At 36.0% G+C, this 27,590-nt stretch overlaps 1 protein-coding gene across 1 annotated transcript; it reads right to left on the minus strand.

The window, feature by feature from the left end:
• Positions 1–23,398: 23,398 nt before the first annotated feature.
• Positions 23,399–26,804, minus strand: LOC113553620. Its single transcript, XM_026957027.1, has 2 exons — positions 26,185–26,804; positions 23,399–24,123 (listed from the first exon to the last, which is right to left on the minus strand). The coding sequence occupies exons 1-2, from the start codon at positions 26,591–26,593 to the stop codon at positions 23,765–23,767; spliced, it is 768 nt and encodes a 255-aa protein (XP_026812828.1). The 5' UTR covers positions 26,594–26,804; the 3' UTR covers positions 23,399–23,764.
• Positions 26,805–27,590: the final 786 nt, after the last annotated feature.

The following is a 27,590-nucleotide window of genomic DNA, read 5'->3' on the forward strand; positions in this document are numbered from 1 at the left end:
CTTCGTTAGACGTGTTGCCGAAACAGTTTCCGCGCAAAAAAACACGAAATAATCGAGATTTTTTTTTTACATTACGGTCGGCCACGGCCCCTGATCATTTTTTGCCGTTTTTCACCTAAAAATCTAAATATACGTATTTTCAAGACGGAAGCGTAAACTCGACGGGTTTAAAAACGATGTACCGTGCACGAAGCACCGTCGGACTAGCATTCTGAATCAAAAAAATATCGAAAATCCAAATTTGAACCATCTAAGTACGGTAAAAACCACTTTTTTGAAAAAAACTCGTATGCGAGTTTTCGCGGGAAGCATTCATTTTTCAACTCTGACATTTCACACGCTTCGTTAGACGTGTTGCCGAAACAGTTTCCGCGCAAAAAAACACGAAATAATCGAGATTTTTTTTTTACATTACGGTCGGCCACGGCCCCTGATCATTTTTTGCCGTTTTTCACATAAAAATCTAAATATACGTATTTTCAAGACGGAAGCGTAAACTCGACGGGTTTAAAAACGATGTAGCGTGCACGAAGCACCGTCGGACTAGCATTCTGAATCAAAAAAATATCGAAAATCCAAATTTGAACCATCTAAGTACGGTAAAAACCACTTTTTTGAAAAAAACTCGTATGCGAGTTTTCGCGGGAAGCATTCATTTTTCAACTCTGACATTTCACACGCTTCGTTAGACGTGTTGCCGAAACAGTTTCCGCGCAAAAAAACACGAAATAATCGAGATTTTTTTTTTACATTACGGTCGGCCACGGCCCCTGATCATTTTTTGCCGTTTTTCACCTAAAAATCTAAATATACGTATTTTCAAGACGGAAGCGTAAACTCGACGGGTTTAAAAACGATGTAGCGTGCACGAAGCACCGTCGGACTAGCATTCTGAATCAAAAAAATATCGAAAATCCAAATTTGAACCATCTAAGTACGGTAAAAACCACTTTTTTGAAAAAAACTCGTATGCGAGTTTTCGCGGGGAAGCATTCATTTTTCAACTCTGACATTTCACACGCTTCGTTAGACGTGTTGCCGAAACAGTTTCCGCGCAAAAAAACACGAAATAATCGAGATTTTTTTTTTACATTACGGTCGGCCACGGCCCCTGATCATTTTTTGCCGTTTTTCACCTAAAAATCTAAATATACGTATTTTCAAGACGGAAGCGTAAACTCGACGGGTTTAAAAACGATGTAGCGTGCACGAAGCACCGTCGGACTAGCATTCTGAATCAAAAAAATATCGAAAATCCAAATTTGAACCATCTAAGTACGGTAAAAACCACTTTTTTGAAAAAAACTCGTATGCGAGTTTTCGCGGGGAAGCATTCATTTTTCAACTCTGACATTTCACACGCTTCGTTAGACGTGTTGCCGAAACAGTTTCCGCGCAAAAAAACACGAAATAATCGAGATTTTTTTTTTACATTACGGTCGGCCACGGCCCCTGATCATTTTTTGCCGTTTTTCACCTAAAAATCTAAATATACGTATTTTCAAGACGGAAGCGTAAACTCGACGGGTTTAAAAACGATGTAGCGTGCACGAAGCACCGTCGGACTAGCATTCTGAATCAAAAAAATATCGAAAATCCAAATTTGAACCATCTAAGTACGGTAAAAACCACTTTTTTGAAAAAAACTCGTATGCGAGTTTTCGCGGGGAAGCATTCATTTTTCAACTCTGACATTTCACACGCTTCGTTAGACGTGTTGCCGAAACAGTTTCCGCGCAAAAAAACACGAAATAATCGAGATTTTTTTTTTACATTACGGTCGGCCACGGCCCCTGATCATTTTTTGCCGTTTTTCACCTAAAAATCTAAATATACGTATTTTCAAGACGGAAGCGTAAACTCGACGGGTTTAAAAACGATGTACCGTGCACGAAGCACCGTCGGACTAGCATTCTGAATCAAAAAAATATCGAAAATCCAAATTTGAACCATCTAAGTACGGTAAAAACCACTTTTTTGAAAAAAACTCGTATGCGAGTTTTCGCGGGGAAGCATTCATTTTTCAACTCTGACATTTCACACGCTTCGTTAGACGTGTTGCCGAAACAGTTTCCGCGCAAAAAAACACAAAATAATCGAGATTTTTTTTTTACATTACGGTCGGCCACGGCCCCTGATCATTTTTTGCCGTTTTTCACCTAAAAATCTAAATATACGTATTTTCAAGACGGAAGCGTAAACTCGACGGGTTTAAAAACGATGTACCGTGCACGAAGCACCGTCGGACTAGCATTCTGAATCAAAAAAATATCGAAAATCCAAATTTGAACCATCTAAGTACGGTAAAAACCACTTTTTTGAAAAAAACTCGTATGCGAGTTTTCGCGGGGAAGCATTCATTTTTCAACTCTGACATTTCACACGCTTCGTTAGACGTGTTGCCGAAACAGTTTCCGCGCAAAAAAACACGAAAAAATCGAGATTTTTTTTTTACATTACGGTCGGCCACGGCCCCTGATCATTTTTTGCCGTTTTTCACCTAAAAATCTAAATATACGTATTTTCAAGACGGAAGCGTAAACTCGACGGGTTTAAAAACGATGTACCGTGCACGAAGCACCGTCGGACTAGCATTCTGAATCAAAAAAATATCGAAAATCCAAATTTGAACCATCTAAGTACGGTAAAAACCACTTTTTTGAAAAAAACTCGTATGCGAGTTTTCGCGGGGAAGCATTCATTTTTCAACTCTGACATTTCACACGCTTCGTTAGACGTGTTGCCGAAACAGTTTCCGCGCAAAAAAACACGAAATAATCGAGATTTTTTTTTTACATTACGGTCGGCCACGGCCCCTGATCATTTTTTGCCGTTTTTCACCTAAAAATCTAAATATACGTATTTTCAAGACGGAAGCGTAAACTCGACGGGTTTAAAAACGATGTAGCGTGCACGAAGCACCGTCGGACTAGCATTCTGAATCAAAAAAATATCGAAAATCCAAATTTGAACCATCTAAGTACGGTAAAAACCACTTTTTTGAAAAAAACTCGTATGCGAGTTTTCGCGGGGAAGCATTCATTTTTCAACTCTGACATTTCACACGCTTCGTTAGACGTGTTGCCGAAACAGTTTCCGCGCAAAAAAACACGAAATAATCGAGATTTTTTTTTTACATTACGGTCGGCCACGGCCCCTGATCATTTTTTGCCGTTTTTCACCTAAAAATCTAAATATACGTATTTTCAAGACGGAAGCGTAAACTCGACGGGTTTAAAAACGATGTACCGTGCACGAAGCACCGTCGGACTAGCATTCTGAATCAAAAAAATATCGAAAATCCAAATTTGAACCATCTAAGTACGGTAAAAACCACTTTTTTGAAAAAAACTCGTATGCGAGTTTTCGCGGGGAAGCATTCATTTTTCAACTCTGACATTTCACACGCTTCGTTAGACGTGTTGCCGAAACAGTTTCCGCGCAAAAAAACACGAAATAATCGAGATTTTTTTTTTACATTACGGTCGGCCACGGCCCCTGATCATTTTTTGCCGTTTTTCACCTAAAAATCTAAATATACGTATTTTCAAGACGGAAGCGTAAACTCGACGGGTTTAAAAACGATGTACCGTGCACGAAGCACCGTCGGACTAGCATTCTGAATCAAAAAAATATCGAAAATCCAAATTTGAACCATCTAAGTACGGTAAAAACCACTTTTTTGAAAAAAACTCGTATGCGAGTTTTCGCGGGAAGCATTCATTTTTCAACTCTGACATTTCACACGCTTCGTTAGACGTGTTGCCGAAACAGTTTCCGCGCAAAAAAACACGAAATAATCGAGATTTTTTTTTTACATTACGGTCGGCCACGGCCCCTGATCATTTTTTGCCGTTTTTCACCTAAAAATCTAAATATACGTATTTTCAAGACGGAAGCGTAAACTCGACGGGTTTAAAAACGATGTACCGTGCACGAAGCACCGTCGGACTAGCATTCTGAATCAAAAAAATATCGAAAATCCAAATTTGAACCATCTAAGTACGGTAAAAACCACTTTTTTGAAAAAAACTCGTATGCGAGTTTTCGCGGGAAGCATTCATTTTTCAACTCTGACATTTCACACGCTTCGTTAGACGTGTTGCCGAAACAGTTTCCGCGCAAAAAAACACGAAATAATCGAGATTTTTTTTTTACATTACGGTCGGCCACGGCCCCTGATCATTTTTTGCCGTTTTTCACCTAAAAATCTAAATATACGTATTTTCAAGACGGAAGCGTAAACTCGACGGGTTTAAAAACGATGTAGCGTGCACGAAGCACCGTCGGACTAGCATTCTGAATCAAAAAAATATCGAAAATCCAAATTTGAACCATCTAAGTACGGTAAAAACCACTTTTTTGAAAAAAACTCGTATGCGAGTTTTCGCGGGGAAGCATTCATTTTTCAACTCTGACATTTCACACGCTTCGTTAGACGTGTTGCCGAAACAGTTTCCGCGCAAAAAAACACGAAATAATCGAGATTTTTTTTTTACATTACGGTCGGCCACGGCCCCTGATCATTTTTTGCCGGTTTTCACCTAAAAATCTAAATATACGTATTTTCAAGACGGAAGCGTAAACTCGACGGGTTTAAAAACGATGTACCGTGCACGAAGCACCGTCGGACTAGCATTCTGAATCAAAAAAATATCGAAAATCCAAATTTGAACCATCTAAGTACGGTAAAAACCACTTTTTTGAAAAAAACTCGTATGCGAGTTTTCGCGGGGAAGCATTCATTTTTCAACTCTGACATTTCACACGCTTCGTTAGACGTGTTGCCGAAACAGTTTCCGCGCAAAAAAACACGAAATAATCGAGATTTTTTTTTTACATTACGGTCGGCCACGGCCCCTGATCATTTTTTGCCGGTTTTCACCTAAAAATCTAAATATACGTATTTTCAAGACGGAAGCGTAAACTCGACGGGTTTAAAAACGATGTACCGTGCACGAAGCACCGTCGGACTAGCATTCTGAATCAAAAAAATATCGAAAATCCAAATTTGAACCATCTAAGTACGGTAAAAACCACTTTTTTGAAAAAAACTCGTATGCGAGTTTTCGCGGGGAAGCATTCATTTTTCAACTCTGACATTTCACACGCTTCGTTAGACGTGTTGCCGAAACAGTTTCCGCGCAAAAAAACACGAAATAATCGAGATTTTTTTTTTACATTACGGTCGGCCACGGCCCCTGATCATTTTTTGCCGTTTTTCACCTAAAAATCTAAATATACGTATTTTCAAGACGGAAGCGTAAACTCGACGGGTTTAAAAACGATGTACCGTGCACGAAGCACCGTCGGACTAGCATTCTGAATCAAAAAAATATCGAAAATCCAAATTTGAACCATCTAAGTACGGTAAAAACCACTTTTTTGAAAAAAACTCGTATGCGAGTTTTCGCGGGGAAGCATTCATTTTTCAACTCTGACATTTCACACGCTTCGTTAGACGTGTTGCCGAAACAGTTTCCGCGCAAAAAAACACGAAATAATCGAGATTTTTTTTTTACATTACGGTCGGCCACGGCCCCTGATCATTTTTTGCCGTTTTTCACCTAAAAATCTAAATATACGTATTTTCAAGACGGAAGCGTAAACTCGACGGGTTTAAAAACGATGTAGCGTGCACGAAGCACCGTCGGACTAGCATTCTGAATCAAAAAAATATCGAAAATCCAAATTTGAACCATCTAAGTACGGTAAAAACCACTTTTTTGAAAAAAACTCGTATGCAAGTTTTCGCGGGAAGCATTCATTTTTCAACTCTGACATTTCACACGCTTCGTTAGACGTGTTGCCGAAACAGTTTCCGCGCAAAAAAACACGAAATAATCGAGATTTTTTTTTTACATTACGGTCGGCCACGGCCCCTGATCATTTTTTGCCGTTTTTCACCTAAAAATCTAAATATACGTATTTTCAAGACGGAAGCGTAAACTCGACGGGTTTAAAAACGATGTAGCGTGCACGAAGCACCGTCGGACTAGCATTCTGAATCAAAAAAATATCGAAAATCCAAATTTGAACCATCTAAGTACGGTAAAAACCACTTTTTTGAAAAAAACTCGTATGCAAGTTTTCGCGGGAAGCATTCATTTTTCAACTCTGACATTTCACACGCTTCGTTAGACGTGTTGCCGAAACAGTTTCCGCGCAAAAAAACACGAAAAAATCGAGATTTTTTTTTTACATTACGGTCGGCCACGGCCACTGATCATTTTTTGCCGGTTTTCACCTAAAAATCTAAATATACGTATTTTCAAGACGGAAGCGTAAACTCGACGGGTTTAAAAACGATGTAGCGTGCACGAAGCACCGTCGGACTAGCATTCTGAATCAAAAAAATATCGAAAATCCAAATTTGAACCATCTAAGTACGGTAAAAACCACTTTTTTGAAAAAAACTCGTATGCGAGTTTTCGCGGGGAAGCATTCATTTTTCAACTCTGACATTTCACACGCTTCGTTAGACGTGTTGCCGAAACAGTTTCCGCGCAAAAAAACACGAAAATAATCGAGATTTTTTTTTTACATTACGGTCGGCCACGGCCCCTGATCATTTTTTGCCGTTTTTCACCTAAAATCTAAATATACGTATTTTCAAGACGGAAGCGTAAACTCGACGGGTTTAAAAACGATGTAGCGTGCACGAAGCACCGTCGGACTAGCATTCTGAATCAAAAAAATATCGAAAATCCAAATTTGAACCATCTAAGTACGGTAAAAACCACTTTTTTGAAAAAAACTCGTATGCGAGTTTTCGCGGGAAGCATTCATTTTTCAACTCTGACATTTCACACGCTTCGTTAGACGTGTTGCCGAAACAGTTTCCGCGCAAAAAAACACGAAATAATCGAGATTTTTTTTTTACATTACGGTCGGCCACGGCCCCTGATCATTTTTTGCCGTTTTTCACCTAAAAATCTAAATATACGTATTTTCAAGACGGAAGCGTAAACTCGACGGGTTTAAAAACGATGTAGCGTGCACGAAGCACCGTCGGACTAGCATTCTGAATCAAAAAAATATCGAAAATCCAAATTTGAACCATCTAAGTACGGTAAAAACCACTTTTTTGAAAAAAACTCGTATGCGAGTTTTCGCGGGAAGCATTCATTTTTCAACTCTGACATTTCACACGCTTCGTTAGACGTGTTGCCGAAACAGTTTCCGCGCAAAAAAACACGAAATAATCGAGATTTTTTTTTACATTACGGTCGGCCACGGCCCCTGATCATTTTTTGCCGTTTTTCACCTAAAAATCTAAATATACGTATTTTCAAGACGGAAGCGTAAACTCGACGGGTTTAAAAACGATGTAGCGTGCACGAAGCACCGTCGGACTAGCATTCTGAATCAAAAAAATATCGAAAATCCAAATTTGAACCATCTAAGTACGGTAAAAACCACTTTTTTGAAAAAAACTCGTATGCGAGTTTTCGCGGGGAAGCATTCATTTTTCAACTCTGACATTTCACACGCTTCGTTAGACGTGTTGCCGAAACAGTTTCCGCGCAAAAAAACACGAAATAATCGAGATTTTTTTTTTACATTACGGTCGGCCACGGCCACTGATCATTTTTTGCCGGTTTTCACCTAAAAATCTAAATATACGTATTTTCAAGACGGAAGCGTAAACTCGACGGGTTTAAAAACGATGTAGCGTGCACGAAGCACCGTCGGACTAGCATTCTGAATCAAAAAAATATCGAAAATCCAAATTTGAACCATCTAAGTACGGTAAAAACCACTTTTTTGAAAAAAACTCGTATGCGAGTTTTCGCGGGGAAGCATTCATTTTTCAACTCTGACATTTCACACGCTTCGTTAGACGTGTTGCCGAAACAGTTTCCGCGCAAAAAAACACGAAATAATCGAGATTTTTTTTTTACATTACGGTCGGCCACGGCCCCTGATCATTTTTTGCCGTTTTTCACCTAAAAATCTAAATATACGTATTTTCAAGACGGAAGCGTAAACTCGACGGGTTTAAAAACGATGTAGCGTGCACGAAGCACCGTCGGACTAGCATTCTGAATCAAAAAAATATCGAAAATCCAAATTTGAACCATCTAAGTACGGTAAAAACCACTTTTTTGAAAAAAACTCGTATGCGAGTTTTCGCGGGGAAGCATTCATTTTTCAACTCTGACATTTCACACGCTTCGTTAGACGTGTTGCCGAAACAGTTTCCGCGCAAAAAAACACGAAATAATCGAGATTTTTTTTTTACATTACGGTCGGCCACGGCCCCTGATCATTTTTTGCCGGTTTTCACCTAAAAATCTAAATATACGTATTTTCAAGACGGAAGCGTAAACTCGACGGGTTTAAAAACGATGTACCGTGCACGAAGCACCGTCGGACTAGCATTCTGAATCAAAAAAATATCGAAAATCCAAATTTGAACCATCTAAGTACGGTAAAAACCACTTTTTTGAAAAAAACTCGTATGCGAGTTTTCGCGGGGAAGCATTCATTTTTCAACTCTGACATTTCACACGCTTCGTTAGACGTGTTGCCGAAACAGTTTCCGCGCAAAAAAACACGAAAATAATCGAGATTTTTTTTTTACATTACGGTCGGCCACGGCCCCTGATCATTTTTTGCCGTTTTTCACCTAAAAATCTAAATATACGTATTTTCAAGACGGAAGCGTAAACTCGACGGGTTTAAAAACGATGTAGCGTGCACGAAGCACCGTCGGACTAGCATTCTGAATCAAAAAAATATCGAAAATCCAAATTTGAACCATCTAAGTACGGTAAAAACCACTTTTTTGAAAAAAACTCGTATGCAAGTTTTCGCGGGAAGCATTCATTTTTCAACTCTGACATTTCACACGCTTCGTTAGACGTGTTGCCGAAACAGTTTCCGCGCAAAAAAACACGAAATAATCGAGATTTTTTTTTTACATTACGGTCGGCCACGGCCCCTGATCATTTTTTGCCGTTTTTCACATAAAAATCTAAATGTACGTATTTTCAAGACGGAAGCGTAAACTCGACGGGTTTAAAAACGATGTAGCGTGCACGAAGCACCGTCGGACTAGCATTCTGAATCAAAAAAATATCGAAAATCCAAATTTGAACCATCTAAGTACGGTAAAAACCACTTTTTTGAAAAAAACTCGTATGCAAGTTTTCGCGGGAAGCATTCATTTTTCAACTCTGACATTTCACACGCTTCGTTAGACGTGTTGCCGAAACAGTTTCCGCGCAAAAAAACACGAAATAATCGAGATTTTTTTTTTACATTACGGTCGGCCACGGCCCCTGATCATTTTTTGCCGTTTTTCACCTAAAATCTAAATATACGTATTTTCAAGACGGAAGCGTAAACTCGACGGGTTTAAAAACGATGTAGCGTGCACGAAGCACCGTCGGACTAGCATTCTGAATCAAAAAAATATCGAAAATCCAAATTTGAACCATCTAAGTACGGTAAAAACCACTTTTTTGAAAAAAACTCGTATGCAAGTTTTCGCGGGAAGCATTCATTTTTCAACTCTGACATTTCACACGCTTCGTTAGACGTGTTGCCGAAACAGTTTCCGCGCAAAAAAACACGAAATAATCGAGATTTTTTTTTTACATTACGGTCGGCCACGGCCCCTGATCATTTTTTGCCGTTTTTCACCTAAAAATCTAAATATACGTATTTTCAAGACGGAAGCGTAAACTCGACGGGTTTAAAAACGATGTAGCGTGCACGAAGCACCGTCGGACTAGCATTCTGAATCAAAAAAATATCGAAAATCCAAATTTGAACCATCTAAGTACGGTAAAAACCACTTTTTTGAAAAAAACTCGTATGCGAGTTTTCGCGGGGAAGCATTCATTTTTCAACTCTGACATTTCACACGCTTCGTTAGACGTGTTGCCGAAACAGTTTCCGCGCAAAAAAACACGAAATAATCGAGATTTTTTTTTTACATTACGGTCGGCCACGGCCCCTGATCATTTTTTGCCGTTTTTCACCTAAAAATCTAAATATACGTATTTTCAAGACGGAAGCGTAAACTCGACGGGTTTAAAAACGATGTAGCGTGCACGAAGCACCGTCGGACTAGCATTCTGAATCAAAAAAATATCGAAAATCCAAATTTGAACCATCTAAGTACGGTAAAAACCACTTTTTTGAAAAAAACTCGTATGCGAGTTTTCGCGGGGAAGCATTCATTTTTCAACTCTGACATTTCACACGCTTCGTTAGACGTGTTGCCGAAACAGTTTCCGCGCAAAAAAACACGAAAAAATCGAGATTTTTTTTTTACATTACGGTCGGCCACGGCCACTGATCATTTTTTGCCGGTTTTCACCTAAAAATCTAAATATACGTATTTTCACGACGGAAGCGTAAACTCGACGGGTTTAAAAACGATGTAGCGTGCACGAAGCACCGTCGGACTAGCATTCTGAATCAAAAAAATATCGAAAATCCAAATTTGAACCATCTAAGTACGGTAAAAACCACTTTTTTGAAAAAAACTCGTATGCAAGTTTTCGCGGGGAAGCATTCATTTTTCAACTCTGACATTTCACACGCTTCGTTAGACGTGTTGCCGAAACAGTTTCCGCGCAAAAAAACACGAAATAATCGAGATTTTTTTTTTACATTACGGTCGGCCACGGCCCCTGATCATTTTTTGCCGTTTTTCACATAAAAATCTAAATGTACGTATTTTCAAGACGGAAGCGTAAACTCGACGGGTTTAAAAACGATGTAGCGTGCACGAAGCACCGTCGGACTAGCATTCTGAATCAAAAAAATATCGAAAATCCAAATTTGAACCATCTAAGTACGGTAAAAACCACTTTTTTGAAAAAAACTCGTATGCAAGTTTTCGGGGGAAGCATTCATTTTTCAACTCTGACATTTCACACGCTTCGTTAGACGTGTTGCCGAAACAGTTTCCGCGCAAAAAAACACGAAATACTCGAGATTTTTTTTTTACATTACGGTCGGCCACGGCCCCTGATCATTTTTTGCCGTTTTTCACCTAAAAATCTAAATATACGTATTTTCAAGACGGAAGCGTAAACTCGACGGGTTTAAAAACGATGTAGCGTGCACGAAGCACCGTCGGACTAGCATTCTGAATCAAAAAAATATCGAAAATCCAAATTTGAACCATCTAAGTACGGTAAAAACCACTTTTTTGAAAAAAACTCGTATGCAAGTTTTCGCCGGGGAAGCATTCATTTTTCAACTCTGACATTTCACACGCTTCGTTAGACGTGTTGCCGAAACAGTTTCCGCGCAAAAAAACACAAAATAATCGAGATTTTTTTTTTACATTACGGTCGGCCACGGCCCCTGATCATTTTTTGCCGTTTTTCACCTAAAAATCTAAATATACGTATTTTCAAGACGGAAGCGTAAACTCGACGGGTTTAAAAACGATGTAGCGTGCACGAAGCACCGTCGGACTAGCATTCTGAATCAAAAAAATATCGAAAATCCAAATTTGAACCATCTAAGTACGGTAAAAACCACTTTTTTGAAAAAAACTCGTATGCAAGTTTTCGCCGGGAAGCATTCATTTTTCAACTCTGACATTTCACACGCTTCGTTAGACGTGTTGCCGAAACAGTTTCCGCGCAAAAAAACACAAAATAATCGAGATTTTTTTTTTACATTACGGTCGGCCACGGCCCCTGATCATTTTTTGCCGTTTTTCACATAAAAATCTAAATGTACGTATTTTCAAGACGGAGGCGTAAACTCGACGGGTTTAAAAACGATGTAGCGTGCACGAAGCACCGTCGGACTAGCATTCTGAATCAAAAAAATATCGAAAATCCAAATTTGAACCATCTAAGTACGGTAAAAACCACTTTTTTGAAAAAAACTCGTATGCGGGTTTTCGCGGTCAAGCATTCATTTTTCAACTCTGACATTTCACACGCTTTGTTAGACGTGTTGCCGAAACAGTTTCCGCGAAAAAAACACGAAATAATCGAGATTTTTTTTTTACATTACGGTCGGCCACGGCCCCTGATCATTTTTTGCCGTTTTTCACCTAAAAATCTAAATATACGTATTTTCAAGACGGAAGCGTAAACTCGACGGGTTTAAAAACGATGTAGCGTGCACGAAGCACCGTCGGACTAGCATTCTGAATCAAAAAAATATCGAAAATCCAAATTTGAACCATCTAAGTACGGTAAAAACCACTTTTTTGAAAAAAACTCGTATGCAAGTTTTCGCGGGAAGCATTCATTTTTCAACTCTGACATTTCACACGCTTCGTTAGACGTGTTGCCGAAACAGTTTCCGCGCAAAAAAACACGAAATAATCGAGATTTTTTTTTTACATTACGGTCGGCCACGGCCCCTGATCATTTTTTGCCGTTTTTCACCTAAAAATCTAAATATACGTATTTTCAAGAGGGAAGCGTAAACTCGACTGGTTTAAAAACGATGTAGCGTGCACGAAGCACCGTCGGACTAGCATTCTGAATCAAAAAAATATCGAAAATCCAAATTTGAACCATCTAAGTACGGTAAAAACCACTTTTTTGGAAAAAACTCGTATGCAAGTTTTCGCGAGGAAGCATTCATTTTTCAACTCTGACATTTCACACGCTTCGTTAGACGTGTTGCCGAAACAGTTTCCGCGCAAAAAAACACGAAATACTCGAGATTTTTTTTTTACATTACGGTCGGCCACGGCCCCTGATCATTTTTTGCCGTTTTTCACATAAAAATCTAAATGTACGTATTTTCAAGACGGAAGCGTAAACTCGACGGGTTTAAAAACGATGTAGCGTGCACGAAGCAGCGTCGGACTAGCATTCTGAATCAAAAAAATATCGAAAATCCAAATTTGAACCATCTAAGTACGGTAAAAACCACTTTTTTGAAAAAAACTCGTATGCAAGTTTTCGCGGGGAAGCATTCATTTTTCAACTCTGACATTTCACACAATTCGTTAGACGTGTTGCCGAAACAGTTTCCGCGCAAAAAAACACGAAATAATCGAGATTTTTTTTTTTACACTATGGTCGGCCACGGCCCCTGATCATTTTTTGCTGTTTTTCACCTAAAAATCTAAATATACGTATTTTCAAGACGGAAGCGTAAACTCGACGGGATTAAAAACGATGTAGCGTACACGAAGCACCGTCGGACTAGCATTCTGAATCAAAAAAATATCGAAAATCCAAATTTGAACCATCTAAGTACGGTAAAAACCACTTTTTTGAAAAAAACTCGTATGCAAGTTTTCGCGCGGAAGCATTCATTTTTCAACTCTGACATTTCACACGCTTCGTTAGACGTGTTGCCGAAACAGTTTCCGCGCAAAAAAACACGAAATAATCGAGATTTTTTTTTTACATTAAGGTCGGCCACGGCCCCTGATCATTTTTTGCCGTTTTTCACATAAAAATCTAAATATATGTATTTTCAAGACGGAAGTGTAAACTCGACGGGTTTAAAAACGATGTAGCGTGCACGAAGCACCGTCGGACTAGCATTCTCAATCAAAAAAATATCGAAAATCCAAATTTGAACCATCTAAGTACGGTAAAAACCACTTTTTTGAAAAAAACTCGTATGCAAGTTTTCGCCGGGAAGCATTCATTTTTCAACTCTGACATTTCACACAATTCGTTAGACGTGTTGCCGAAACAGTTTCCGCGCAAAAAAACACGAAATAATCGAGATTTTTTTTTTACATTACGGTCGGCCACGGCTCCTGATCATTTTTTGCTGTTTTTCACCTAAAAATCTAAATATACGTATTTTCAAGACGGAAGCGTAAACTCGACTGGTTTAAAAACGATGTAGCGTGCACGAAGCACCGTCGGACTAGCATTCTGAATCAAAAAAATATCGAAAATCCAAATTTGAACCATCTAAGTACGGTAAAAACCACTTTTTTGAAAAAAACTCGTATGCAAGTTTTCGCGGGGAAGCATTCATTTTTCAACTCTGACATTTCACACGCTTCGTTAGACGTGTTGCCGAAACAGTTTCCGCGCAAAAAAACACGAAATACTCGAGATTTTTTTTTTACATTACGGTCGGCCACGGCCCCTGATCATTTTTTGCCGTTTTTCACATAAAAATCTAAATGTACGTATTTTCAAGACGGAAGCGTAAACTCGACGGGTTTACAAACGATGTAGCGTGCACGAAGCACCGTCGGACTAGCATTCTGAATCAAAAAAATATCGAAAATCCAAATTTGAACCATCTAAGTACGGTAAAAACCACTTTTTTGAAAAAAACTCGTATGCGGGTTTTCGCGGTCAAGCATTCATTTTTCAACTCTGACATTTCACACGCTTTGTTAGACGTGTTGCCGAAACAGTTTCCGCGAAAAAAACACGAAATAATCGAGATTTTTTTTTTACATTACGGTCGGCCACGGCCCCTGATCATTTTTTGCCGTTTTTCACCTAAAAATCTAAATATACGTATTTTCAAGACGGAAGCGTAAACTCGACGGGTTTAAAAACGATGTAGCGTGCACGAAGCACCGTCGGACTAGCATTCTGAATCAAAAAAATATCGAAAATCCAAATTTGAACCATCTAAGTACGGTAAAAACAACTTTTTTGAAAAAAACTCGTATGCAAGTTTTCGCCGGGAAGCATTCATTTTTCAACTCTGACATTTCACATGCTTCGTTAGACGTGTTGCCGAAACAGTTTCCGCGCAAAAAAACACGAAATAATCGAGATTTTTTTTTACATTACGGTCGGCCACGGCCCCTGATCATTTTTTGCTGTTTTTCACCTAAAAATCTAAATATACGTATTTTCAAGAGGGAAGCGTAAACTCGACTGGTTTAAAAACGATGTAGCGTGCACGAAGCACCGTCGGACTAGCATTCTGAATCAAAAAAATATCGAAAATCCAAATTTGAACCATCTAAGTACGGTAAAAACCACTTTTTTGGAAAAAACTCGTATGCAAGTTTTCGCGAGGAAGCATTCATTTTTCAACTCTGACATTTCACACGCTTCGTTAGACGTGTTGCCGAAACAGTTTCCGCGCAAAAAAACACGAAATACTCGAGATTTTTTTTTTACATTACGGTCGGCCACGGCCCCTGATCATTTTTTGCCGTTTTTCACATAAAAATCTAAATGTACGTATTTTCAAGACGGAAGCGTAAACTCGACGGGTTTAAAAACGATGTAGCGTGCACGAAGCACCGTCGGACTAGCATTCTGAATCAAAAAAATATCGAAAATCCAAATTTGAACCATCTAAGTACGGTAAAAACCACTTTTTTGAAAAAAACTCGTATGCAAGTTTTCGCGGGGAAGCATTCATTTTTCAACTCTGACATTTCACACAATTCGTTAGACGTGTTGCCGAAACAGTTTCCGCGCAAAAAAACACGAAATAATCGAGATTTTTTTTTTACACTATGGTCGGCCACGGCCCCTGATCATTTTTTGCTGTTTTTCACCTAAAAATCTAAATATACGTATTTTCAAGACGGAAGCGTAAACTCGACGGGTTTAAAAACGATGTAGCGTACACGAAGCACCGTCGGACTAGCATTCTGAATCAAAAAAATATCGAAAATCCAAATTTGAACCATCTAAGTACGGTAAAAACCACTTTTTTGAAAAAAACTCGTATGCAAGTTTTCGCGGGGAAGCATTCATTTTTCAACTCTGACATTTCACACGCTTCGTTAGACGTGTTGCCGAAACAGTTTCCGCGCAAAAAAAGACGAAATAATCGAGATTTTTTTTTTACATTAAGGTCGGCCACGGCCCCTGATCATTTTTTGCCGTTTTTCACATAAAAATCTAAATATATGTATTTTCAAGACGGAAGTGTAAACTCGACGGGTTTAAAAACGATGTAGCGTGCACGAAGCACCGTCGGACTAGCATTCTGAATCAAAAAAATATCGAAAATCCAAATTTGAACCATCTAAGTACGGTAAAAACCACTTTTTTGAAAAAAACTCGTATGCAAGTTTTCGCCGGGAAGCATTCATTTTTCAACTCTGACATTTCACACAATTCGTTAGACGTGTTGCCGAAACAGTTTCCGCGCAAAAAAACACGAAATAATCGAGATTTTTTTTTTACATTACGGTCGGCCACGGCTCCTGATCATTTTTTGCTGTTTTTCACCTAAAAATCTAAATATACGTATTTTCAAGACGGAAGCGTAAACTCGACGGGTTTAAAAACGATGTAGCGTGCACGAAGCACCGTCGGACTAGCATTCTGAATCAAAAAAATATCGAAAATCCAAATTTGAACCATCTAAGTACGGTAAAAACCACTTTTTTGAAAAAAACTCGTATGCAAGTTTTCGCGGGGAAGCATTCATTTTTCAACTCTGACATTTCACACGCTTCGTTAGACGTGTTGCCGAAACAGTTTCCGCGCAAAAAAACACGAAATACTCGAGATTTTTTTTTTACATGACGGTCGGCCACGGCCCCTGATCATTTTTTGCCGTTTTTCACATAAAAATCTAAATGTACGTATTTTCAAGACGGAAGCGTAAACTCGACGGGTTTACAAACGATGTAGCGTGCACGAAGCACCGTCGGACTAGCATTCTGAATCAAAAAAATATCGAAAATCCAAATTTGAACCATCTAAGTACGGTAAAAACCACTTTTTTGAAAAAAACTCGTATGCAAGTTTTCGCGGGGAAGCATTCATTTTTCAACTCTGACATTTCACACGCTTCGTTAGACGTGTTGCCGAAACAGTTTCCGCGCAAAAAAAGACGAAATAATCGAGATTTTTTTTTTACATTAAGGTCGGCCACGGCCCCTGATCATTTTTTGCCGTTTTTCACATAAAAATCTAAATATATGTATTTTCAAGACGGAAGCGTAAACTCGACGGGTTTAAAAACGATGTAGCGTGCACGAAGCACCGTCGGACTAGCATTCTGAATCAAAAAAATATCGAAAATCCAAATTTGAACCATCTAAGTACGGTAAAAACCACTTTTTTGAAAAAAACTCGTATGCAAGTTTTCGCCGGGAAGCATTCATTTTTCAACTCTGACATTTCACACGATACGTTAGACGTGTTGCCGAAACAGTTTCCGCGCAAAAAAAGACGAAATACTCGAGATTTTTTTTTTACATTACGGTCGGCCACGGCCCCAGATCATTTTTTGCCGTTTTTCACCTAAAAATCTAAATATACGTATTTTCAAGACAGAAGCGTAAACTCGACGGGTTTAAAAACGATGTAGCGTGCACGAAGCACCGTCGGACTAGCATTCTGAATCAAAAAAATATCGAAAATCCAAATTTGAACCATCTAAGTACGGTAAAAACCACTTTTTTGAAAAAAACTCGTATGCAAGTTTTCGGGGGGAAGCATTCATTTTTCAACTCTGACATTTCACACGCTTCGTTAGACGTGTTGCCGAAACAGTTTCCGCGCAAAAAAAGACGAAATAATCGAGATTTTTTTTTTACATTACGGTCGGCCACGGCCCCTGATCATTTTTTGCCGTTTTTCACTTAAAAATCTAAATATACGTATTTTCAAGACGGAAGCGTAAACTCGACGGGTTTAAAAACGATGTAGCGTGCACGAAGCACCGTCGGACTAGCATTCTGAATCAAAAAAATATCGAAAATCCAAATTTGAACCATCTAAGTACGGTAAAAACCACTTTTTTGAAAAAAACTCGTCTGCAAGTTTTCGCCGGGAAGCATTCATTTTTCAACTCTGACATTTCACATGATACGTTAGACGTGTTGCCGAAACAGTTTCCGCGCAAAAAAAGACGAAATAATCGAGGTTTTTTTTTTTACATTACGGTCAGCCACGGCCCCTGATCATTTTTTGCTGTTTTTCACCTAAAAATCTAAATATACGTATTTTCAAGACGGAAGCGTAAACTCGACGGGTTTAAAAACGATGTAGCGTGCACGAAGCACCGTCGGACTAGCATTCTGAATCAAAAAAATATCGAAAATCCAAATTTGAACCATCTAAGTACGGTAAAAACCACTTTTTTGAAAAACTCGTATGCAAGTTTTCGCCGGGAAGCATTCATTTTTCAACTCTGACATTTCACACGATTCGTTAGACGTGTTGCCGAAACAGTTTCCGCGCAAAAAAAGACGAAATAATCGAGGTTTTTTTTTTTACATTACGGTCAGCCACGGCCCCTGATCATTTTTTGCTGTTTTTCACCTAAAAATCTAAATATACGTATTTTCAAGACGGAAGCGTAAACTCGACGGGTTTAAAAACGATGTAGAGTGCACGAAGCACCGTCGGACTAGCATTCTGAATCAAAAAAATATCGAAAATCCAAATTTGAACCATCTAAGTACGGTAAAAACCACTTTTTTGAAAAACTCGTATGCAAGTTTTCGCCGGGAAGCATTCATTTTTCAACTCTGACATTTCACACGATTCGTTAGACGTGTTGCCGAAACAGTTTCCGCGCAAAAAAAGACGAAATAATCGAGATTTTTTTTTTACATTAAGGTCGGCCACGGCCCCTGATCATTTTTTGCCGTTTTTCACATAAAAATCTAAATATATGTATTTTCAAGACGGAAGCGTAAACTCGACGGGTTTAAAAACGATGTAGCGTGCACGAAGCACCGTCGGACTAGCATTCTGAATCAAAAAAATATCGAAAATTTAAGTAGGTCACATTACAAGCTATATCCAAGAGCTATGTAAGAATTTTTCAACTAGATGATCACCCATCTTCATGACTATTTAAATTGTTAAAAAAAATATATTTATTATTAATTTAACTTAATTAAAATTAAGTAAATTTAATTAAATTTTATATTGCAATAGATAATTTATGATGATTTTTTATATAATCTTACATAACCAATTTCTTTGTTAATTTAGGTATTTTTAATATTAGTTTATACATTATAAATATATAGTAATCTAATAAAAAAAAAAATAATAATATTTATTAATTTATCTTAACTGAGTTATTAAGTATCATTAACTTAACCAGCTTTGTATATTATTAATTATGAATTATATAATTTTAATTTAAACGATTTATCTACATTAACTACAGAGGAAACAGATACTTTTATTACTTATTTACTTATATAATTACAATTATATATTTACTATACAATATAAAGAAAACAGATAGAAGAGAGAAGTAGGTAATACATTAATAAATATCAGTATTTAAATAACGCCTACTTAACATTTAATATTTTCTACCTAAAAAATTATGAAATTTATTGGAATAAAAATATATTCTACCACAATGTTTTAAACAGATGTCATAGTTACCGTTTCTTTTTCTTTTTGTGAAGCAGTTAAGAATATAAAAGAAAGATGAAATAGTAATATGAAAAAAAAAATTTACTAATAATTTTCCAATTTAGGAAAAAATATTTTAAAATACAACATAAACACCTAAAATAATATTATACAAAAAGTATGATTATATATCACAGAATGTTGTATATGAAAATTTAAACCAAAGTTATACAAATATAAACATGATTTGTTATAAATATACCATTAATGTAATAAAAACTGGATTCTATACATTTTCATATATTTATTAATCTTAAAAAAATAAAACGACGTCTGTGTTTTCAACGACTAATTAATAGATATTTATAATATATAATGTAATGATATATTAATTTTGCAGCAAATATGTTATTTTTGTTACAATTTTTATTTATTTAACACTATTTTAATGTTCTTGGAAATTATTTTAATACTGAATATGCTATATTAACTAATTATATGATTATTACATTCTAAAACTTGTATTGTATTAAATTATGCATAATATTAATAATACATTTTCAGTCTGACCTTTCAACTTCAAAATGTTATACAACATTCTGTAGAATTAAAAATAATATAAAAATTAAATATATTAAATAATATTATAATAATATGGTTGTCTAACGCATACGCGATATTTAAAAATAATAATAAAATACAATATCGACATTGTAGCTGTACTACAACGCGACGGACTATAATATATTCACATCGGAATGCCCAGAACAAGGTCCAGGTGGACGAGATTGAAAACTACAGCATGACGGCCACTGACACGCTCGTGTTGGGCACCCGGCCACCGGATTCATCGTCGACGTCGTCACTGGCCACAGTCTGTTTGGTAGTAGCAGTTCCCCCCCCCATTTTCGATGGCCACGGGCAGTCACGCCGTTTTTAGCCGTCGCGGCCCGGACGATGCGTGACGCCGCGACTATCCCGTTGTGACACCGTCGGAACAGAACGAACAGCGGACAGCGATTCTATGCCGACACGCACGGCACGTACACGGCGGACAGCTGGCGGTTGTCAGCACTACACAGGTGTTCCGTTACAACGTGATCGTCGTGGTCGCCCACGAGCGTCATCCGATCGGCGGTGATCGAACGATACCATAACAGTGGACAGGGGCACGTCTGAATCGCGTCTCCGTCGTCGATATCGACAGTCGCTTCCAGCCAGTACGCGGTACCATCACACGCACAGGACGATCGTCGTGCTATGGTCGTGTTCCGACGATGACGGCCTGTTCACGGTGGACAGCCACTTGCCGACGGTGAACTGAAATTTCAGCGATTTCGACGTTCGGCGTTGTATTTATCTGTCTGTCTATATTTGGATAGAATACTCATCACATAGACATAAAGTGGTGAATTCGGTTTCTAGCAGGTTTTGACGATTTTGTGTTTTCCATCTTCAATCTATGAATGACGTAAAATGCTAACAGATTAATGTGCACGATAATAATTTATAATACAATTTGAATACATATGTTTTTAGGTACCATTGACAATTTATTGCTCGTCCCTTACCTAGAATTTAGTCACGCACGGCCTGTGTATATGATTTGAACATTATTCCAACATTATTACTTTTTAGATTTATTTTCGATACACAGTCGTATGAATACGAATATAAAACCCTGGATATATATTTTCTCGGAAAATACTACTTGCAGGTAAAATAAACTGGAGCTTTAAATTATATTAAAATATCATTTATTTTATTGTCACCAACTTACTAGTATCAGTTGTATTGGATATTTTTTTAAGTGTATCATGACAATAATTTATTCCTTTAACACTGATCCTAGATAAATAATATCGATCCAATTAAAAAATTACTAATAACAATATTTAATACTATGATGGTTAATGTTGTTAAGGTTTATACGATAAATATGAATTAAATATTTTAAATTTACCATGTTTGTCACCTAATTATTTTGAATGCAATACGGCGTTTAGTGTATGTAATATCGATACATACGATCAATAGGTCACAATAATAATAATTTATTAATGTTATTACAATGCATTTTTATACGTTTAGAAATTATATTTCCCAAATGATTTTTGTTTTAATTAAAATATGAATAGTCATAGGTACTTTAAATAATATAAGATATACTAAATGTTCACCAAATGTTTATATTATCATTGTATATACATGATATAAATTTCTAAATATGTTCAGCTATTTATTATAGGCATGTAAGATGTTTGATTTTTAAAATGTTTTTTTTTATAAATTTATTTAAGATATTTTATATTAGTTGTTTATAGTTATATTATTATCCATACAAATATTAAAAATTCATATGCACAATTTTCTTTTATATGCATTTGAGATTAGAATGTTGACAAAATTCTAAAATTATTTTTAAGTTAGAAATTTATAAAAAGTTTTCTTTTTATTCTAATAAGCTTTGAAAATTTGATGTTAATTATTTTGTTATTAATCAAATTCATTATTCATAGGGACTTGAAACTTTTACATTTATAATATTGTTATGATCTTTACCATTTTCGAGTAATTTAAAGATATTAACTATTTAAACTATACATCTGTTTTTTTAGTGGTATAGGCTAACATCCCGAAGGTCCTTTTTTGTTCGTAACCGTTTTTAGCATACAATGAGATCAGAGATATCATTTAATTCAAATTTAACATACCCATAAAAGTGAATTATTCGACACCTAATGTACAGCAGAGCGATACTCACTTGCCTACCTTTTTAGTTTTAAAAAATTCAGAGTGAATAATAACGAGTTAGTCGTTATTAGGTAATGGGTTTTAATTTGCATTTCAATTTTAATTCGATTCATAAGCATTTTAAAAATGCAATACTTCATAAAATAATAACTAATTTTCAAAATTAAAACATTTATAAAAGTCTAAGATGTGTAAATAATATTGTCACTTTTTATTTTAATAGTAGTTACCAGTGTAATTCGAGTCCAGTGTGTAGAAGCCGCCTTCGGCGCCTTCGAAGTGATTTAGTGAAAATCATTTCATCGTGTCTAGAAATCGGTCACTAAAATATGTGATAAAGTCGATTACCACGTTTATGGGTTATTAGTTATAAGTTATCATTCAATGTAAAAGTTTGTCTTGACGCTTGCCTGATGCTATTTTTTAATTCAAAAATAATAAATGCATACCGAAAATAATTGGTTGATTGGATCGAATGTCTAGCTATCAATGCTCAACGATTGCACTTTGGTAGCTGGATAGACATACCTCCTGACATCGAAAGTCTGATGTAGTGTTGTAGGAGAAATAATTAAAGTCGAATGACGTGTTAACAGTAAAATAAAGATGTCAGTTATTATCATCGGGGAAAATCGATTTTAACGCAACTAAACCTCCCAGGTAGACAGAGGCACTCCGACTAAGTCGGATCGCGGACAATGTTAAATATGAACTAGTAATAATAACATAAAATTATATTATAATAATAGTAAATAATAATACGTAACGAAAAAATAATAATACACATATATATATATATATATATATATATATATATATATATTGTATTATGTATAATAATAAAAATAAAAGTTATTGTTTTGACAAGATAACGAAACAGCGGTACGGAACACCGGTCGGTTGGCGGGGCTAAACACGTTATTTTAATAAACAAGTATATTATTATATAACTTTTTTATATTTCAATCTGAAATTTTCGATATTTTTAAAAAAATATTGCAAGTGAACCGTTACCGTTTAATATAAATCACATGTTATATCAAATACAACAAACACGAATTATAATTTTGTATTTTTAGAGTTTATTTTTTTTTTAAGCTATGATTTTATATAATATATGTACCTATATGTACCAGGTATATGGATTACTGTACATTTTATTGTTGATCACATATCTATTTACTTTGTATTTTAGATCATGAAAATGGAAAATAATATTTCACAGTTTTCTTATTTATTAGATTAATATTTCATATTAATATGAAATTTCGAGTCACTAATATTTCTAGAAAAGTATAATTGAATAATAAAAAACAATATGGTTGTACAAAATAATTTAAAATATTATTTCCAATTACATAATAACAGAAAAACTGTTAGCTTTTACAATAATATGAAAATAACATGATCGATAGTGCAATTTATAAACGAATGGAAAATGTAGAAAAATAACACGCTATACAGTACATAAAAAAAAAATGGTGAGCGTTGAATAAATTATTATAATATTGTAAAGTCCTATTAATATAACAACATCAAATGTTATTTAAATATTATAATTTTTTATCGTATGGCTGTGGTCTTAGAGTCAGAACTTGGCAGTTTATTATATATATATATATATATAAATGGTTGAAATTATTCTTTTGAACAATAATATAATAATGATAAATTATAATAAATACTACTAACTAATAAAATAAATAATCGTATCATAACAATGTGACGTATACACGTTGTCGAATAACGCTTTAATTTTAACTTTTGTAATTATATATTTAATATGGCCTGTTATACGATCTGTAAGCCAAAATTTGACTTGCAGCAGCAGCAGCCTCAGACGACGACGACGAAGATCTCTTGTCCCAGCCTCCACCGCCTGAACTTCCACCGGACGGCCATCCGGAACCTGATGACGAGTGGCTCTCGTGCATAATGTGCTCGCCGCCGCCGCCAGACTTCGATAAGAGTTTCTTGAGCGTGATGATCAGTGACAGAATCAGTGCTATTTTACTGATGATCAATGCCTTACCGGCCATCAGAAACAGTAGGCCAAGTGCCAGCGGGATGATCATCATTGCCTTCATGCCGACCATCGTCATCATCATTCCCATGTTTTTCTTCATTTTTCCACGACCTTTGCAAACATTTACCCAGAAATATTAATGTATGAGCAATTATTATCCATGTTATATAGTTTGAATTAAAAAAAAAAAAAAAATAGGTGACTTAAATTTAATATAAAGTATACTGTTTATAATATACATTTACTCTGTACGAATACGAAGACTGAAGATATTCAGAAATTAATATACATTGGTATAGCCTCAAAGTATATTTTTAACGCGTTTCGGGAATCGAATGAGCGAAAAAATATACGGTGACAGACGTGAAAATGTATTTAGTAAAATAAATATAATTATGGAAAAAATAAAGAACGAACCGATTTACAAGGACGACTCGTTTTCGTGCGCCGATATCGGTACAAAGAAAACGAAAAACGCATATTATTCGTAGCCCTAGATTTGTCGTTATTGTTGTCATCGTCGCCATTGTGTTGCTCGTATCGTGTGCAATTAGCGCCCCAGCGAAAGGAATTATTACAAGTAACGTGTACACTCACACACACATATACGCACACACATAATTACATATTTATATTATTGTAAAATTGTATGTAGTGCAATACGCGTGGTATGTTTGTCCGAATGGAGTACGCTCTCGTATTAGTGACGGACTGACATACACACACACACACTCAAGCGCGTGCGATATTATTGTTATACTATTTTAATATAAATATATTTAAGAACGTAATATATAATATTTTAATATACATACATATATACATATATATATATATATATATATATATATAATAATATAGTATATTAATTCCGTTTCGGTTTTGGTTTTTTTAATGTTTTTTTTTTTTTTTCATCTGTATTTGATATTTGAATAATCGCTGTGCGTCAATTGTGTTGTACTGTTGGAATAAAAAACACAAGCCACCCGTTTGTGAAAATAATATGTAGCACAAACACGCACTTACGCCACACAGTTTTATGACTCTCGCTCGATCGGCATAATAACGATATCATTACACGTGTTCCGTCGTGTTCGGTCGAACCGAAATATAGCAACTGCAGATCTATGCCCATTATACCTACCCTTAATCCTACGTTATACAACCGTTTACTAGCTTACTGTGTCAACATGTCCACTTTAGAATCCCTCTATGATATGCCAATGATTTAAAATTATAATTTTTAATGATAAAATAAAAATATGAGATAATATGATGCAGATGAACAATAGAGTGAGGAGGAAAAAAGTTTTCACAAATAAAGTGTTACATAATATATATATATATATATATTATTATTCACTATCCATGTGTTCTATTTTCTATTCAAATGAAATTTTATTTAGATATATTTTTTTAAATCTCTAAAGTTTTAGGTACTATTAGTACATTGATATGGTCGTTTGTGGTTTTTTATTGATACATTCTACTTATTTAAATTTTAAAAGTTGTTAAAGAATAATTTTTTTATAACCTGTGTATTATAAATTATTATTCAAATATTATGTTTTATTAGAAAAAAATCTACCTACATTTGAAGTATATATTCAATTTGAACACAAGTATAAGTTTTAAAACCATAAAGTTATATTATTATTATTTTTTTTATTTTGTAACAATCGTATATTTAATTAGGTATTTAATAAAAATGATCGTGAATTTTATAAGAAAAATTAAAGTATAGCAATAATAACTTTTAAATGTACCTATTTTATAGAAATATATTATATTGATTTTTCTTTAAGTATTAATTATAAAATATATATTTTTAGTCATGAATTTCGATAAAAATTCGTTTAATTATTGCGTCTATAGTTATTATTTGCTGATTAGATATTACAAATTTAAAATCTAGGAAAACAATCCTAAATTAGTTAATAAAGTTAAAAAAAAAAAAAAAACTATAAAAACGTAAATATCTATATCTACATTCATTTGTCTGATATCAATATTTAAAAATAAAAAAATAAATCGTTTTTATTTTATATCTGTTTTAACGTTCTGACTTTTCAAATAAGTTAGATCTTGAGTTAGATATAGAAATGTATATTTTTTATTATATCTAATCTATGAGTTTGCATAGCTTACGAATTTATTTCAAATCTTTTTTACCTTCTTCCAAAGCTGTCCTCAACTCGTCTGGTGTGAGTTCAGGTAAACCAACTTTAATAACCCGGCCGCTGAGAAGTCCAACCGCTTTTTCGTAGAGCATATGGTTGAGGGTTTCGTCTGGTTTTGATTGAAGTTCTTGTTCGTTAACCACTGGACTTTGTTCCGATCGTTGCCGACGGTGAGCTAAGTCTCCGTGAACTAAGGCCACTGATCCGGTTACGGGCAATGAATCGTCCCGTGACATGCGGTCCATTGTAACGATTGCCTTGGCTTTGAGACACGTTATGAAACTGTCTACACCGCCTCCGTCGTTGCCGTCACCGGATCGTAATCCACAATAAGCTTCGGAGCGGTCTCCTAACGCTAAAATCACCACTACGCACACCAACACCGTAAGTAACCGACTCATTTTATTATCAGCAAACTTTTTCCACACGAACTGTCACTGAACCTGGTATCGAGTTATTATTTTCGAAAACTACTGTACACCGTGTACAATATAATAATACGATAACGTTGTGTTATGCTAAACGCGTAAAGATATTGCGATTTCGACTGTTGATGGTTTGTGCGACCGTATCGGCAGTAGCTGTAGATGCTTCGACGCCAGAACGTGCACTGTTAGTTGGGTTTCCCGGCCGTTCAGTATATATACCACCGCCGCGGCGCGGGGAGCGGAAAACGCGCACGAGTCGCAACGGCTAGGTCCGCTCTTAGACGGCGCCCCTCCGAACGCGCACTTGACCTCTAACATTGTGCTTTCTTCTTATTCTCTCACGATCGTTGTTCGCGGAGTAGTCTACGACGTCGGCCGACAATTATAATATTGTTTTAGCAGGGTCACCATGGTAAGAGGGTGGGTGCGGGGTAATAGTCTCCGGAGTAGAGTGTATAATATGTTATTATTTCACCTCGGGCACGTCCACATAGAATCCTACCGGGCCGTTTTCGCGTAATAAATGTTCATTTATTTTTAGGCTACCCAAGCGCGTTACATTAATTGTTTTTTGTGATAATGCGTTTTTATTACGAGTCGACGAGTCGAGACTTTCACGCGTTGTGAGTTGATCATGCGAATTTTGCAGAAAATCGAATATAAAAGAGCTTGCAAACTGACTGGAATCGTGTTATTTTTTTCTAATACGATTATTTCTCCCACCCAATTTTCCATATTTATTTTACTATTTTTTTAGTAGTTATAAATAAATATACGTGTATTATGAATATTGAATTATGTATTGTATTTAAAAATGATTACAGTATTGTAGTGTGTTTATATGTGTTGTATTTCTTACATTGGGACACATTATAACTTGAACCATACATTAAGCATGTTTTTATTCAATTCAATCATAATATTTAATTTATTTTAAATTAAACGTCAATAATAACGTATAGTACGGTAT

Source organism: Rhopalosiphum maidis, chromosome 2, assembly GCF_003676215.2.
Source record: "Rhopalosiphum maidis isolate BTI-1 chromosome 2, ASM367621v3, whole genome shotgun sequence".
Classification (NCBI taxonomy): Eukaryota; Metazoa; Arthropoda; class Insecta; order Hemiptera; family Aphididae; genus Rhopalosiphum; species Rhopalosiphum maidis.